We start from the raw sequence: 15,355 nt of genomic DNA on the forward strand, positions 1-15,355 counted from the left end.
CGCCCTGTGAGCGGCCCCGATGTGGCAGGAGGCGATGCGGCGCCGCCGCTACCTGCGGGACCGCGCCGAGGAGGCGGCGGGTGGCGGAGACGGGCTGCCGCGGTCCCGGGACTGGCTCTACGAGTCCTACTACTGCATGAGCCAGCAGCACCCGCTCATCGTCTTCCTGCTCCTCATCGTCATGGGCTCCTGCCTCGCCCTGCTCGCCGTCTTCTTCGCGCTTGGGCTGGTGAGTGGCCTCCCCGCGGGTCCAGCGCCGCGCCTTCCCCGGCCCCGAGAGGACCCCGGCCAGCTGAGCCGCATCCCGCTCCGGGCTGCCCCTCGGCCCGCGGCAGCCCCTCGGCCCGCGGCTCCCTGCTCCTCCTGCTGGCCCGCGGCCCGGTGGGCTCTGGCAAGGGCTGCGGGCGAGAGAAAAGTTTCCTGGGAAGGCTCTTCCCAAAATAAAGTTCCCGAGGTGTTCACCAGGTGGACGGGCAGGGCGTGTGCTTTTTGCATCTTTGCGCACCCGCTGCCAAACTCTGCGCTTTCCGCCGGGCACCGCTGCCCGCAGCGCTCGAATAGGTCTTCCCCGAATCAGCCGTGGGCTTCCTGGGCGAGTCGCTGTCTCCTGCCCGGTTCCACTGGCATGGCCCCACAGTTGGCATTTTAGTTTGAATTGGGCGTTATTCAACTCTGCAGAAAGCCTGCCTTGGGAAAGTGGTTAATGACAAGGAAAATGAAGAAGAAAAATTAAATATACATCTTTGCCTTTAAATCTGTATGCGTTTAGCCCTTTAGCCCGATAGAAAGCGATATGGTGTTGACTTGTGAATCAGTCTTTCATCTCAGAGACTACAGTTAAGAAGCGTTTGGGATGGACAATTGCTTTCCCGTTTCTAAAGAAGTAACGTGTTTAGGGTTTTGGACAGGTTATTAAAGTGGATTTCATCACTAGGAGTATAATGCAGCTCAACAGCTGATGTCAGTTTTGCCAGTTTATATTTTTCAAGCAGAAATCCTTGGCTCGCTCCCTTGAAAAGTGAGGGGAAGTCTGTAGATGGCGATAACTTCCTGTTACTGATCTCTGAGTGTGTGGTTCAAACTTTTGCACTGCCTGTGACATGCATGTGCGGATTTTGTGCGAGGCATTGATTATCCAGTGAGTTTTATTTTTTATTTTATTTTTTTTAGTCAGTGGTTGATGTGTGAATGTCTCCACTGGGTGATGTATTTTGAGCTTAGAATATAAATATGTGCCTATATTTATATGTGTCCACCACCAAAGAAGTGGATTTTGCTTATATTTCACCATGCATAAAATAGATGTCCTTGGTATTTGGCAATTTGTTTAGGATATCCAGAGCCAGATGGTGTTCAAATGTTATGCATGGGAAGACTTGTTACCATCATGTTTTTAAAAAATAAAAAATTCCCCCACACCACTCAATAGTAGCTGTCTACTGATTGAGTTCAATGAGGTAAGAATAGAAAATAGAATGTAGGAGGCCATGAAGTCACAGATCACACACTGGCTCTTGTACTATCAAACCTAGAGCAGAGAGTACCTTTTGATCCCTGTAGTCTAGATACGAGTCCACAGCAGCCCTCACTCTCTGCACATGTAACCAGCCTTCTATGCTCTCTGGAATGGCATTTTTATCTCTCTTTACTACTTTTAGGAACAAAAAGGACTTGGGGAGAGACTTCTGCTCAGTCTCATGGGCAAGCAGGATCTCTAAAGTCATCTACTTATTGATTTTTACTTGCCAGGAAGAAAAGAAACATCAGAGTTTTCCTTTGGAAATCTGTTCTGCTGGGGCATTTCGGCTTGTGATTCTCTTGAACCTGTAATTCAAACCTGCTCTGGCTTGTTCTCTTCTAAATGGAAAGGAGCAGGTGATGACCTATTTATAGCAGCATTAATATATTTAAAGACAAGTGTGAAGTTCGTACTTCCCCTGCACACACCACTTTGTTTTCTGTGATGGAGAATTCTAATTTCTTAAACCTCATTGATACAGATTCTTGAATGGGTCACTCAGAGATTTAGCATTATTGGGCTTAAAGCACCCTTTCTTGAATTGTCTTTGTTCTTTATATTTGTGTTTCTATATTCAATTCCTTTATGTTCCATTTTGCTTGGTGCATCTGTGGGAGTGGTATCCTTTTCAAAACGTTATCCAAACATTTTTACTTTTCCTTGATAAATCAATCGTTTTCATGCTCCTCTTGCCTTCAGCTAAATCATTTTAAGCACAAAGTGGGCATTTCCCACATCATGGCTGTCACCTATGGTGAGGTCCAGAGAGAGTGAAATGAATCCTGTTCTTGGCCATACCTAATTCGTGGTCTCATGTCTACTATGTGCACCCTTCGAAGAGATAAGCTGTGCAGAAATGTTCAGAATCAGGGAGGATTACTCAGTCTGATAGAAAAGCCACCTTCAGGCAGAGACCAGCTGCAGGACCAAGTCGGAAGGAGCTATGCCTAGGAGAAATGTGCCCTGTGTTCTGAAACTGGACCTGAGTTGGGACTGGGATGATGTTGGGCTCCCAACAGCCTGTTTCTATTTTGATTTTAGAAACAGCATAACCAGCATCTCTGCTTTCCAAAACATCTTCTCCATCCAGATGGACAACGATGGCTGGGGTAGGGACATTTGAAGGTAGAATAGGGCTAAGGTAAAGCTGTGTTCATGCAATTAGAGATGAGTTCATTTCTTGGGCTGGCAGGGCTTCGCTTCAGAGAGGGCTACCTCGGGAGGTGGGAATGGCTGCTTTGGGACCCTGCCAAGGTTTTCCGCGCTGGAGCACTTTACTTGAATAGCTGGGCTGTCATGCAATTCAGGAGCTAAGCAATCTATTTTTGCGGCCTAAAATCTTGGACAGATTCCTTTTTTTCCCCCTGAATCTGCCTGATTTTGATTTCCATTAGACTTTCATCAGTTCTTATAGAAGTTTGGCAATTTTCTTAAAGCACATCCCTAGCCTCCTAGAGCATTTGGACTACAAAATGCTCTTAGCATAATGCAAGTACATGGAGATTTTTTTGCTGTATGTAATTGCCTTTGTAGAAGTGATTTGGAATACATACTAAAAAGAAAAAAGCAAGCTTCATTTTGATTTAATATTTCCCTAATTGATATTGTTCACAAAGTGATTTCATTTAATTTCAACGTTTGATCAGTCCTTGATTCTGCATTGTTGGCCCTAAAGTTAAAGTAATCCTTAAAGTTTTATATGCTGTAAAAGTAAATCCTGAATTGAAACTTCACAGTCTTGGTTAATTGATTATTTTCTACATGAAAACTATTAAGTAGTTTTAATCCCATATTTGTGAAGAATTATTTGAAGACATGAAACTCAGTAAATATAAAATTTGATGGCATGTCTTGAATTTAAATATTCTGTTTAATAATATGAGTAATAGTTTCTGCTGTTTATCATGGAGAGTATTCATGAAAAATCTGATCTATAATTTTTTCACCATCAGCTTGTTGAGTGCCTACCAAGTGCCAGGAATGGCAATAATGCTGGCCATGGGGAACAAAATAAACTTGACCCCTGGCATCGGAAAACTTAGAACTAATGAAATGAAATTTTAAGTCATAAGTCTTATCATGTCACTTGGTTTTTAATTTTTTTCTTTTTCTTTTTCTCATTTTTTTTTTCTCTTTCTACTTTGTTTTTTGGAACTGGTTTTTATTACTGAATGCATGAAAACCCTTTTTCAGAATTTAATACTCTCATTTATTATATCCAAAATCAGCCAGCTGTTTTCAAAATTTGCCTGTCAGTGTTAAGAAAGGTTGACATAATTTTTTTTTATTTTGTCAGAATACCAGCTGGCTCCAGCCAGATTTGTTTTGGCTAAAATTTATGATTAGGAATAGTCAATATTTCAATATAAATGAAAAAATTGTATTCCATAATTTCAAGTAGTCAGAGAAATAAAGTAGATGTTTGTTTTTTTTAGTATGATACTGAAATAAGAGTATGTACTTTTATTAGCTATAAATAGGTAATATATGTGACTGAGAATATGGCCCACCTTGTTTCTTTTATGGTGATGTAATGAGCTAGATATTTAAAACAATAACCGGAGGTATTTTTATTATGAATCAATTTTCCAGCATCAGATATTTTTTCGAAGGGCAGATTTATCAGAGAGGTTCTTTTGTCTGTACAATGAGAAAGAATCTTATTCTTCCAAAACAAATTAACATAGCTAATTATTTGTAGAGGCCAACCAACTTTATTATTCCAGACAATCTTTCAGCACCTCCCATAGGTGGAAGAATCACCTCCTTCCTTGGGGGTTGAAGGGTGGGAGGGCAGACAAATGTGCCCAACATCCCCTCTAAGAAGCAGGAAATTCTGTGCATGCTTTCTCTAGTTTCCCTTGTGGAAGGGAATAGAGCGTGTTCTTAGGTATTGCAGTAAAGGTAACTAAAGATTCATTTTTATGCATTTCTGTACACGCAGGAAATCTTACTCTGCAGGTGCTTGTAATTTGCAACCAGTAATTCTGTAAGTCGTTTTAGTTATAATTTACTTGTGGTATAAAAAAGGCCAAGGAAAAACTGTAATTTTCTGCAGGAAAGATGGTTGCAATTTAGAGGCCTAGCTAGAAGGGATTTGAAAGCATCCTTTGGATATTGAAATGTATGATTAAATATACACATGGCACCTTTCTTTCCCATTTTGAAAGAACAGTGGAGTGAAATGGTTGAGAGCATCTGCCTGTGTGGGAGTTGTGGCTTTGTCCATTTCCACTTCTGTGACCTTGGGAAAATTGTTTAACCTATGTCTCAGTTTCCTTGTTTGTAAAATGGCATGGTACCTGCCTTGTAAGCTGATGGTCTCAATTAGTACATGCAAAGCCCTTAGAACAATGCCTGGCATAAAGTAAGCCTCCAGGACTGCTAGCTGTTCCTAGATCTTTGTAGCTGCATTTTCACTGTTACTGTGAAAGAATACTGTAGTCACATTGCATTAGAGCCAGAAAGGTGCTCATTCTACAGATGATGAAACTGAGACCCAGAGAAGTGAACTCATCTCTTCAAGGTCACACAACTGCTACGCTGTCACAGGGCATTTGACTTTCCCTGGGTGACTTTGCTAGAGAAGATTGAAGGTCTAGAATTCCCAGCGCTGGTCTTGGAAAATAGCAAGTTTTCTTGTTGAAATTTCTTACTGATATGAACAGCCTCAATCTTCATTCTGTGTAATGGAGTTACCTTTTAATGTTTTTCTCTTCCAGAGTTAAAGGAATTCAGTAGAGATGCTTCCTCATAATTAATTCACTGATGTGCTGGCATTATTTATTTTCATTATGCTAAATGTCCCCAGTGTCTTCCCCATCAAGTGGAGCCTTGAATGTGGCTATGCTTTTGTTGTCTGAGGAGTCCTGGCATATGAACTATGGGTGTGAGAATCATTCCTATTAAGCCGTGATTCTTACTGATAATTTAAAACTGAATATTCTACTAAAAATGGAACAACACTGTTAGAGCTGCGATATTCCTGTGTCGAAGGGGTTTTGTGTGTGATATATTTCATGAGAAATTGTTAGTGACAGGAGAGTCTGAGCTGGATGTTGGGCATACTCCACTGGTATACGGCTTCTTCCTACCACTTGATATTAACATTGAGACAATTCATTGAACCCGACTCATTTCTTCCTTCATTGAGTATTTAGAGCACCTGGGTTGCGGGGGCAAGCACTGTGATTGACATCACCCTGGATGGCACTCCACCTTGAACTGGCTCACCCCTCGCATGTTGACATGATCCCTTAAATACTGTTGACTGCTCTAGGGCAAGCTATCATCATTATCATATCTAAGGACCACAAGAGCTGAGGGCATTCACCTCTGACCCTCTGCACTTTCTGGATCTTCCTGAGTGCCTCCCCTAATCTTAAAGTCTCTTCCACATCTCCGTGCCTTATATCCAAATGTTTGGGAGGACAGAAAAGGATTAAGTTAGCTCATGGGTTTGGTCCATTTAACAAAATTAAGCCTGTGCTAAATCTTCAGTCCTTTTTTGGTATAAGGATGCGATAAAAAATCACAAGGGAGAGGATGAAGAGAGGGTTAGGAGAAGACTTTGTTTGTCCAACTGTTTTTGGCAATGTTAGACATAGTTCCTTTGGTTCCCTCCTTTTGCTTCTGCTTATACTTCTGTTTCCAGGAGCCATATGCAGGTGAGAGTGGGGTAGACACAGTAAGAAAAACCTCAACCCAAAAAACCATGGTGGGCTGCTTTACCAGCTAGTTTTCTGACTCTGCCCAGAGTTCTAGAACAATTGTGCCAAGACAAAGAGAATGAAAACACAGACCTGACCATGGCTCATAGAGATGTGTAAGGCAGATTGTATCTCACAGTTGGACCAAGTCACTTCTGAAAAGCTTGGTGCTGGAAATGGGAAAGTTCAATTATAGGGCAATTAAAATATGTTGCATAAATAATTTATTGCATTTGAAACATATAGACAGAAAGTATAATACAATCATTTCATTTTAAAAGATTGTAATTCTGAAGATTTCTCAAGATGATCATTATTTTCTGGGAGAGTCCTGTGAATAAATCAGGTCTCTAGGGTCATCACCCCATAGAAAGTTCCTGGTAGAAAAGATGGCAGATCAGCACTATTGTAACGGGAGCACTATTGCAAGATCTTGGAATCATGAATTCTACCCATTTATATCAATGTCCTTTGCTGTCTGTCAGACATAATGATGCTGGGGTATTGCAGCTAGGACAAGCCAGAGCTCAAAGATGCTGGTTTTTATTCCTGTGTGCTTACTCCAACACTAAATTATTTTATGTGTGTGTATATGTCTGTGTGTGTTTTTAGTGTCCTGTATTTTTTTTTAGGTATATGGAGAAAAAAAGAGCAAATAATTAAGATATCAAGTTACTAATGATCTGTGGACATTATGAAAGAAATAAAATTTTAGACTAGTCCATTACTAGAACTAATTAAAGTTATTAATGTTAAAAATTAAATACGGAGATCAGGTTAATGTGAATAAAACAGATAATGAGGAAATGTTAGCATAGTTCAGACATATGGTCAACCTAATGTCTAACTCTTTCCCATCATTGACTTGCAGTGAATTCAAATACACAACCTCCATGCTCTTGGGAATTGAATTTTAGGTGCATAAAATAGAATTACTCATTTGATTAATTTGATTAATATTTGATTCTCAGGCATAATCTCATTGATCTCTATGTGGCTCATTTATAGTAAAATAAATTTTCATGAATCCATTTTGAACTAGACTATCTCTAACAGCAAATTTCTTTCTATATGCTCAACTAATTCCATTCTACTCTCTATCCTCAAATGTAAACTTCATATTGAAATTGTGTTTTATTGTTCTTTTACTTGTCTTTTTGTTCATTTTATCATATATAGACATATACACATAAATGATATATATGTGTGGTGTGTTATAGAAATTGAGATTCATTTACCTATTTTTTCCTTGTGGAGAATCAATTGCCACTGATCCATTTCAATTACTTTCCTCACATCCATCATATATCAAAATTCTACACATGGTTGGTTGGTTATGAGCTGTTCTGCCCCATTGACTAAGTTTTAGTTTTGTTTTGTTTTTATCCTTTCAATGCTATGTATGCACACACACACACACACACACACACACAGACAAACACACAATTACTAAAGCTCCGTAATAAGTATTGTTGATTTGTTTGTGGGGAGAGTGAAACTTCTGCTTCAGTATCTTTGATAGTAGTAAGATTGTCTAGTATTTCTGATTTTATTTCTTGGGTCAGTTTCAATAAGTTGTTTTTCTAGGAATTTTTGCATTTCATCCAAATTCTCAAATTTAACTGCATGCTCATTTTGATAATAATGTTCTCCTTTTGATGTTTTACATATGCTTTATTTTTGATTTTTACTTATAATATTGTTTTTATATGCCTTCATGTATAATCTCACCAGATGTCTTTTTAGCTTTTTCAAGAACCATCCCCCTTTGTTTATCTTATCCATTACTTCTTTTGTGTGTGTTTTTATCTTTATTATCTCCTGTTACGTCAGTCAGAACATATTAGATTATGTCATGGAAACAACTCCAAAGTCTTCATGGATTAACACAACACAACAAAGGTTTATATTTTGCTCCGGATACACGGTAAAGATGATTCAGTAGAGGGACTCTGCTGACAGTCCTGTCACTCAGGGTTTCAGGATGAAGGAGGGCACATCCCACAGCACACTTCTTTCCTAATTGTTGCACCAAGGAGGAAAAGCTTGCTTCCATGTCTAACTACTGGCAATGAACACTTTCCACATGGAAGTGACACATCACTTTCATTCATTTTTTTATTGGCCAGAGTAAATGTTCTTAGTTGTCTTTGGTTGCCTTAAAAACCACCATAAAACTTAATTACTGGAAACACCACCATCATTTATTTTCCTCCTGAACCTGCAGTTTGGGCACATTTGCCAGTGGTGGCTCTTCCTTGCCCCATGCATAGGCTGGGGTGGTTTGAAGGCTGGGGCTTGCCTCCCTTGAAGGTTTGCTCGCTTTCCTGTCTGGTGGTCATGCTGGCTTGAAACTGAGATTCAGCTGGCACTGCTGGCCAGAACACCTTCATGTGGCCTCTCTACATGACTACTTGACTTTCTTTTGATATGGGAGCTGGTTTCAAGAATGATCATCCTAAAAGAAAAAGATGGAATTGCATGACATTTTTATGACCCTGTCTCTCAAGTCAGGGAATTCTGCCATACTCTATTGATTGAAGCATCATGAAGACCCTCTCAGGTGGGTAGTCAGTCTAAGGGGATAGAACCTAACTTGATGAAAGGAATGTCAAGCATACATGGGATGAAATGTAGATTGTCCCCATGTGTGGGAAATACCATCTGCTATGTTACCTTACATAGCCATGCCAAACTTTCATATGCCTGGAAGAGGGATGTATCAATTAACTTGTGCTGTGTAACAACCAAAAACTTAACAGATTTGAACTACTTTTTTTTTTTTTTTTTTTTTTTTTTTCAGCTCTTAATTGTGCGGGTCAGGTCTTGGGTCTTCTAACCTAGATTTCTCAGTTGATCTCTGCTGGTCTGTCTCATGTTTGTGTGTCTACTGGCAGGTTAGTTAATCACTGGATTACTCAAAATAGCTACATATATGTGTGTGGCCAGTTGACAGGCTATCCACCATAGCTGTTGAGTGGGGTGCCAGGTCACTCGGCTGTCTCCTCTCATTTAGCAGGCTAGCCTGAGCTTCTTTACATGGAGTTCAGGGGCTTCCAAAGAGCAAGAGGAAAGGGGCAAGCCCTACTGCCCAAGTCTTTGTTCAAGTCGTTGCTTGTGCCATGCACCTGCCATTAGATTGGCCAAATGGAGCCACATGGCTAGAGCCAGACTCAGTGTAGGACAGAATTACTTATGAGCATGGATACAGGGAAGGGATTATTGCAGCCAATTTGGATTTTTATAAAAGCCGTAACAGAAAAGCAAACTGGAATGCTGAGGAACCCTAATTACTATAGCAGTCTACCTACCTGGCCACCCAATATCTAGTTTATTCCCATTTTTATGTTTATTTATTTATTTAGAGACAGGGTCGTGCTCTGTCATCCAGGCTGGAGTGCCGTGGCACGATCTCAGTTCACTGCAACCTTGACCTCCCTGGGCTCAAGTTATCCTCCCATCTCAGCCTCCTGAGTAGCTGGGACGCAGGTTGTGCCACTGTGCCCTACTAATTTTTATTTTTTTTTTCTGTAGAGATGGAGTTTCATCATATTGCCCAGGCTGATCTCAATGTCCTGGGCCCACCTGATCTACCCACCTCAGTCTCCCAAAGTGCTGGGATTACAGGCATCAGCCTCTGTGCCAGGCCAATTTATTCCCTTTTTAAGAAAATATACATACTCCCTTTTCAAGAGAGATGACCTTAAAGTCCTGTCTGTGAAGGGCAGTAAGCTCAGAATCTAGGATCTCTAAGGGATGGGCACTCTTTTGTTCAAAGGGACCAGTGAATGGTCTTTTCTCCATCAAGCCTGGGTGGGGCTTCTCTGATCTGGAGACCAGTGGTCTAAAAAGACTTGTTATCAGCCATCTACCCAGCCACCTCATATACCTAGGATAACCACAGTAAACCCTTCTGCTATCCCAAAAGAAGAATGAAACCCATTGGCCCTTGGTTCACAGCAATTCTAAGTCCACCTGGGCAGGCAGGGTAAGGGTCCCTGGCACAGAGACTGGAGATTGCTTCTTCATTACAACCAGACTCTTGTTTAGGAAATAGTCCCCTTTTCTTCTGTTTTATGTGGCCTTCGAATCTTCCCCGGGAGGTCCTTCTTCTTTGTTTACCATCCTCTTAACTACCTTTGAACTGAGTATTTGGATATTCCCTTCTTGGGGGCTGAGTGACTTTCTCACCTCTTGTCTGCCATAGATAAGAAGGCACGGTTTCTCTTAAGTCTAGAACATCCATAGTTCAGATTAGTTTTTTTTGAGGAACACAAATCTCTGAAAACATGTTCAACCTCGTAATGTCAATAGTCACAGCCAGAGTTCTTTTCAAGACGTGCTTCTTGAAAGGTTTGCTATTTTTCTCTGCCTTCTCATGCTATGTCTGTCTCTCTCTCTTTCTGTCTTTCAGCTTCTATGTACTTTAAGCCTGTATGTATGGGAAACACACTCTGAGTTTACTTTTCCCTGTGCCATTTTGTTCAGTTGAAATAATTTCCTGGCACCACACTCTTATTTAGAAGTTAACTTCAAGGCACCTTTATCCATTTGGTTTTCAACAATAGGTTGTCTGAGGGTCGGATGAACTCCGACAGTGGTGGACATTGCAGATTGCATGGTGACTCTGTGGCCCATTGTCAACGTTCAGACCCTTCTAAGGTCTGGTAACAAGACAGCAATTTTTTCTTTCTCAAAGGAAGAATAATTATCTGCACAGTTACTCAGAAGTCTTTGTAAGGCACTGGTTTGGGTGGAAAAGTCAGAACGTTCAGGAAAATCTGAAGACAAACATGTTGTATTAGTCGTTTTCACACTGAGACTGGGTAGTTTATCAAGGAAAGAGGTTTAAATGACTCACAGTTCTGCATTGCCGGGCAAGCCTCAGGAAACTTACAACTATGGCTGAAGGGGAAGGGGAAGGGGAAGCAAGGCATGTCTTCTCATGGTGGCAGGAGACAGAGAGAGAGAGAGAGTGAGCAATGGGGAACTGCCAAACACTTAAACCATCAGATCTGGGTGGGGACACACAGCCAAACCGTATCACATGTCTAGTCAGCCAAAGGGTGGCCAAAGGTGGTGCAGCTTGGTGAAAAGGTCGATGGGCTTCTGTTGCTTCTGTGTAGCCGCTGACTCTGTGCTTCAGCAGCCAGTGTCTGCTGGGCCCCCATTCATCATTGGCCACAAGTTGGGAAGAAGAGCAGGACATAGAGCCAGGGAGAGTGAGGATGTGCAGAAACCAGCCTGGTCCCCCGTGAGTGTCTATCGTCATGTCTGACCATGAAGACTTCCCTCACTGTTGCCTCAAAATTCTGGCACAGATTCTGGCACAAATTCCTTTCTGTTCCGTTCTTTTTCTTTTTTTTTTTTTTTTTTTTTGAGACAGAGTCTCACTCTGTCGATCCGGCTGCAGGGCAGTGGCACAATTTCGGCTCACTGAAACCTCCTCCTCCTGGGTTCAAGTGATTCTTGTGCCTCAGCCTCCCGAGTAGCAGGGTTTACAGGCATGTGCCACCATACTCAGCTAATTTTTTGTATTTTTTTAGTAGAGATGGGGTTTCATCTTGTTGGCCAGGATGGTCTTGATCTCCTGACCTCGTGATCTGCTCGCCTCAGCCTCCTAAAGGGCTGGGATTACAGGTGTGAGCCACCGCGCCTGGCCCTTTGTGTTCAGTTCTAACCAAGAACTCTAGAGGGAAGGGGATTCTGGGAAAGGTAACAAACAGCAAAACTGACACCTAAGCAACTCAGTTCAGTATTCGAACTTGCAATTTTCCCACCAGACACCACTGTTACCACACACCGCAAACGTTGATGTGCACTGTTCTCATTATTCTTTAAAAATTTACATTAGGTGGCTATTATTATTATTATTATTTTGAGACAGAATCTTTCTGTGTCACCCAGGCTGGCATACAGTGGCACAATCTCGGCTCACTGCAACCTCCGCCTCCTGGGTTCAAGCGATTCTCCTGCCTCAGCCTCCTGAGTAGCTGGGATTACAGGCGTGTGCCACCATGCCTGGCTAATTTTTGTATTTTTAGTAGAGACATGGTTTCGTCATGTTGGCCAGGCTGGGCTCGAACTCCTGATCTCAGGTGATCCGCCCACTGAAGCCTCTCAAAGTGCTGGGAATACAGGCGTGAGCCACCGTGCCCAGCCAGGTGGCTATTATTAAAAAGTAAAAAAACAAAAAAACAGAAACAAAAACAAAAAAACAGATGCTGGTGAGGTTGTGTAGAGAAAGGAAGACTTTTACACTGTTTGTGGAGTGTAAATTAGTTCAGCCATTGTGGGAGACAGCGTTACAATTCCTCAAAGACCTAAAGACAGAAATACCATTCAACCCAGCAATCCCATTACTGAGTATATACCCTAAGGAATATAAATCATTCTATTATAAAGACACATTTATGTGAATATTCATTGCAGCAGCATTCACAACAGCAAAGACATGGAATCAACCTACATGCCCATCAATGGTAGACTGGATAAATAAAATGTGGTACATATACACCATGGAATACTATGCAGCCATGAAAAACAACAAGATCATGTCCATTGCAGGGACATAGATGGAGCTGGAGGCCATTATCCTTAGCAAACTAATGTAGGAACAGGAAGCCAAATACTGCATATCCTCACTTGAAGTGGGAGCTAAATTATGAGAACACATGAGCACATAGAGGGGAACAACACACACTGAGGCCTATCCAAGGAGGGTGGAGGGTGGGAGGAGGGAGAGGATCAGGACAAATTACCAGTGGGTACTAGGCTTAATACCTGGGTGATGAAATAATCTGTACAACAAACCCCCAGGATACAAGTTTCCTCTGTAACAAACCTGCACAATTACCCCTGAACTTATATGTTAAAAATAAAATAAAATAAAATTCACATTATGTTTTACTTTTCATTCTAAAGGTTATTCAGAATTGTGCTTTTTATCTTATATGTGGCAACTTTTAATTTACATTTTTGTGATAAACTTTTAAGATAAATTATGCTGTAATCAAAGAACATGGGTCTGTGTGATACCTCTTCTTTGAAATCTTTGGAGGTTGCCTGACACATGATTTTTGCAAATATTCCACATGCACTTCAGAAGAATATTGTTCCACCTAACGGTTGCGTGTGGAATTCTGTATTTCTCAATTAGGCCAAGATTACTAATTATGATGTTCAAATCCTTTAACATCTTTTCTTGTTTGCATTTTTATTTTATTTGCTTGACCTATCAATAGCAAGATGGGGAGCTGAAATTGTCTGCTCTTAGTAGATTAGTTTACTTTTTTTCTCTGATTTTCTAAATTTTTGCTTTATACAGTTTGAGGCTATTTTATTAGTTTTATAGATGTTTAAAATTATTATAATTGCCTATTTATTCCTTTCACACCTCATGGTAAATGGAGTATGACTGTGTATGTAGATAAGAATAAAAATTGTCTATCTATCTATTTATCTATATACATATGAAAAAATATATCTCCACACATCCATTTGTAGTCAAATGTTTATCAGAGCTAAAGGCTGATTTCATTTTTCCTAGTAATTACTGTCATTTGTGGTACACCTGTGACATACGCAACACCCAGAAGCCACACCAAATCTGGATGACTGCATGTGAAGAAGCTGGCTGAGGGACATTCGGCTTCTCCCAATGAAAATTCACAGCAAGAAGTGATGGAAATCTGTTTCTACCGTTGGTCTTGCTGACTTCAAAGCATTTCACTAAAATATAATTTTTTAAATTAAATAGAAAGGCAATATTTTACATTCGACTGTCTTTTACCACCTACATACAAAATAGTACTATTTAACAAAAAAAAAGAAAAAAAGAAAAAGTACGTTGAAAAGAAAGAAAATACAGATAAGCTGTTACTGCATGGAAAAACATCTAAGAAACAAAGGAGTTGTCACATAAGGAATAAAAGTGATGGGTATTTAATAGGCCTAGCAATTAGAAGCCATCTGAAATTACCAGAAAATGCATGGAAAATGAAGGGATAAAATGCTTAGAGTGGAAGGAACCCATTATCATCACAGTGGATGATACCATAGTCAAAATCTCCTGCTTTAAAGGCATTTTCGTACATTTCATTTAGTATGCATTATATGGTAAATTTTATTTTACCTTGTTAAAGCCATTTATAAAAAGACATTTTAGTATATTTTAGGTAATATGAAAATGATTTTAGTATATTTTATTTAGTTTGCATGATATGGTATTTTTTTCCACAAAGGGAGGAGGGGTTAGGATACATAGGAATATTTAATTGAGATTGATGATGGTTTTAATGTTTTAGTTTGCTTATTTTAAGCTAGTCTGTCTGTTTTATATTCTAATGTTTGAAAACAACTCAATCAGAAGAACATGGCCTCGGGGTGTACCTTGCTGGCTTCCTTCCTTTCTCCATCTGCTGGGAGCTGGACAGGAGAAAGGAGGAGCTGTCATCCTAGGTCTGAGGATGTCTCTTTATTCCACTGACGTAGCCTTCAGAAAAACGCATGATGCAGGCAGCGAGGCCAGGGAAGACTGTGGCCTGTGAGCTCGTACATCCTCTAGTGAATACTCTTCTGTTCTTCCCATGACACCCTCATGCAAGGTTCTCAAAACTCCTTCAGAGTTGGCATTCAAAGGCAGATGCAGAATGAACTGGTGGCTGTTCTCTTCCTTGAAGAGTCTCTGTTTTTCAGTGGGCCCAGCTTTTGCAAAGGTGAGGGTCACAGGCCTCACAAGCAGCAGCTCACTGTCTCAAGCCGTTGGCCGTCTGAGCCTCTGGCTCACCCTCCGAGGTGGGGGTGTGTGGTCTGAGGATGACGCCCCTCCTCTGCTGTGCAGAACCCACCTGCTAATGTCACCTATCTGGTGAGGGCAGGCACACCACCAGCCACCGAGGATCATGACCTAGATTAGGACTTCAGAGGTCGAAGTCCTCTTTATAATTTGCAACTGCATTGTCATAAAGATGTATGTAATCTTTGACCCTAAGAGTTTGTGCTTTTTTGGCTGCTCTCATTTTGAAAGAAATTTAAACATTTTTGCAGGACTCTAAGAGGGTTGTAGGACCCAGACACTGTGCTCACTGTGACTAATGATGGAGAAGTCACCTGCAGCCCTGACAAA

General features: G+C 40.9%; 1 protein-coding gene across 1 annotated transcript in view; it reads left to right on the plus strand.

Annotated features, from left to right (window-relative positions):
- Positions 1 to 6: 6 nt before the first annotated feature.
- The window catches only part of ADCY2 (adenylate cyclase 2), a 432,640-nt gene continuing 417,291 nt past the window's right edge, over positions 7 to 15,355 (plus strand). Inside the window, 1 exon segment of the mRNA XM_058430099.1 lies at positions 7 to 229. Coding sequence (XP_058286082.1) covers positions 20 to 229 — 210 coding nt within the window. The 5' untranslated portion in view covers positions 7 to 19.

This window comes from Hylobates moloch, unplaced genomic scaffold (assembly GCF_009828535.3).
Source record: "Hylobates moloch isolate HMO894 unplaced genomic scaffold, HMol_V3 SCAFFOLD_17, whole genome shotgun sequence".
Lineage (NCBI taxonomy): Eukaryota > Metazoa > Chordata > Mammalia > Primates > Hylobatidae > Hylobates > Hylobates moloch.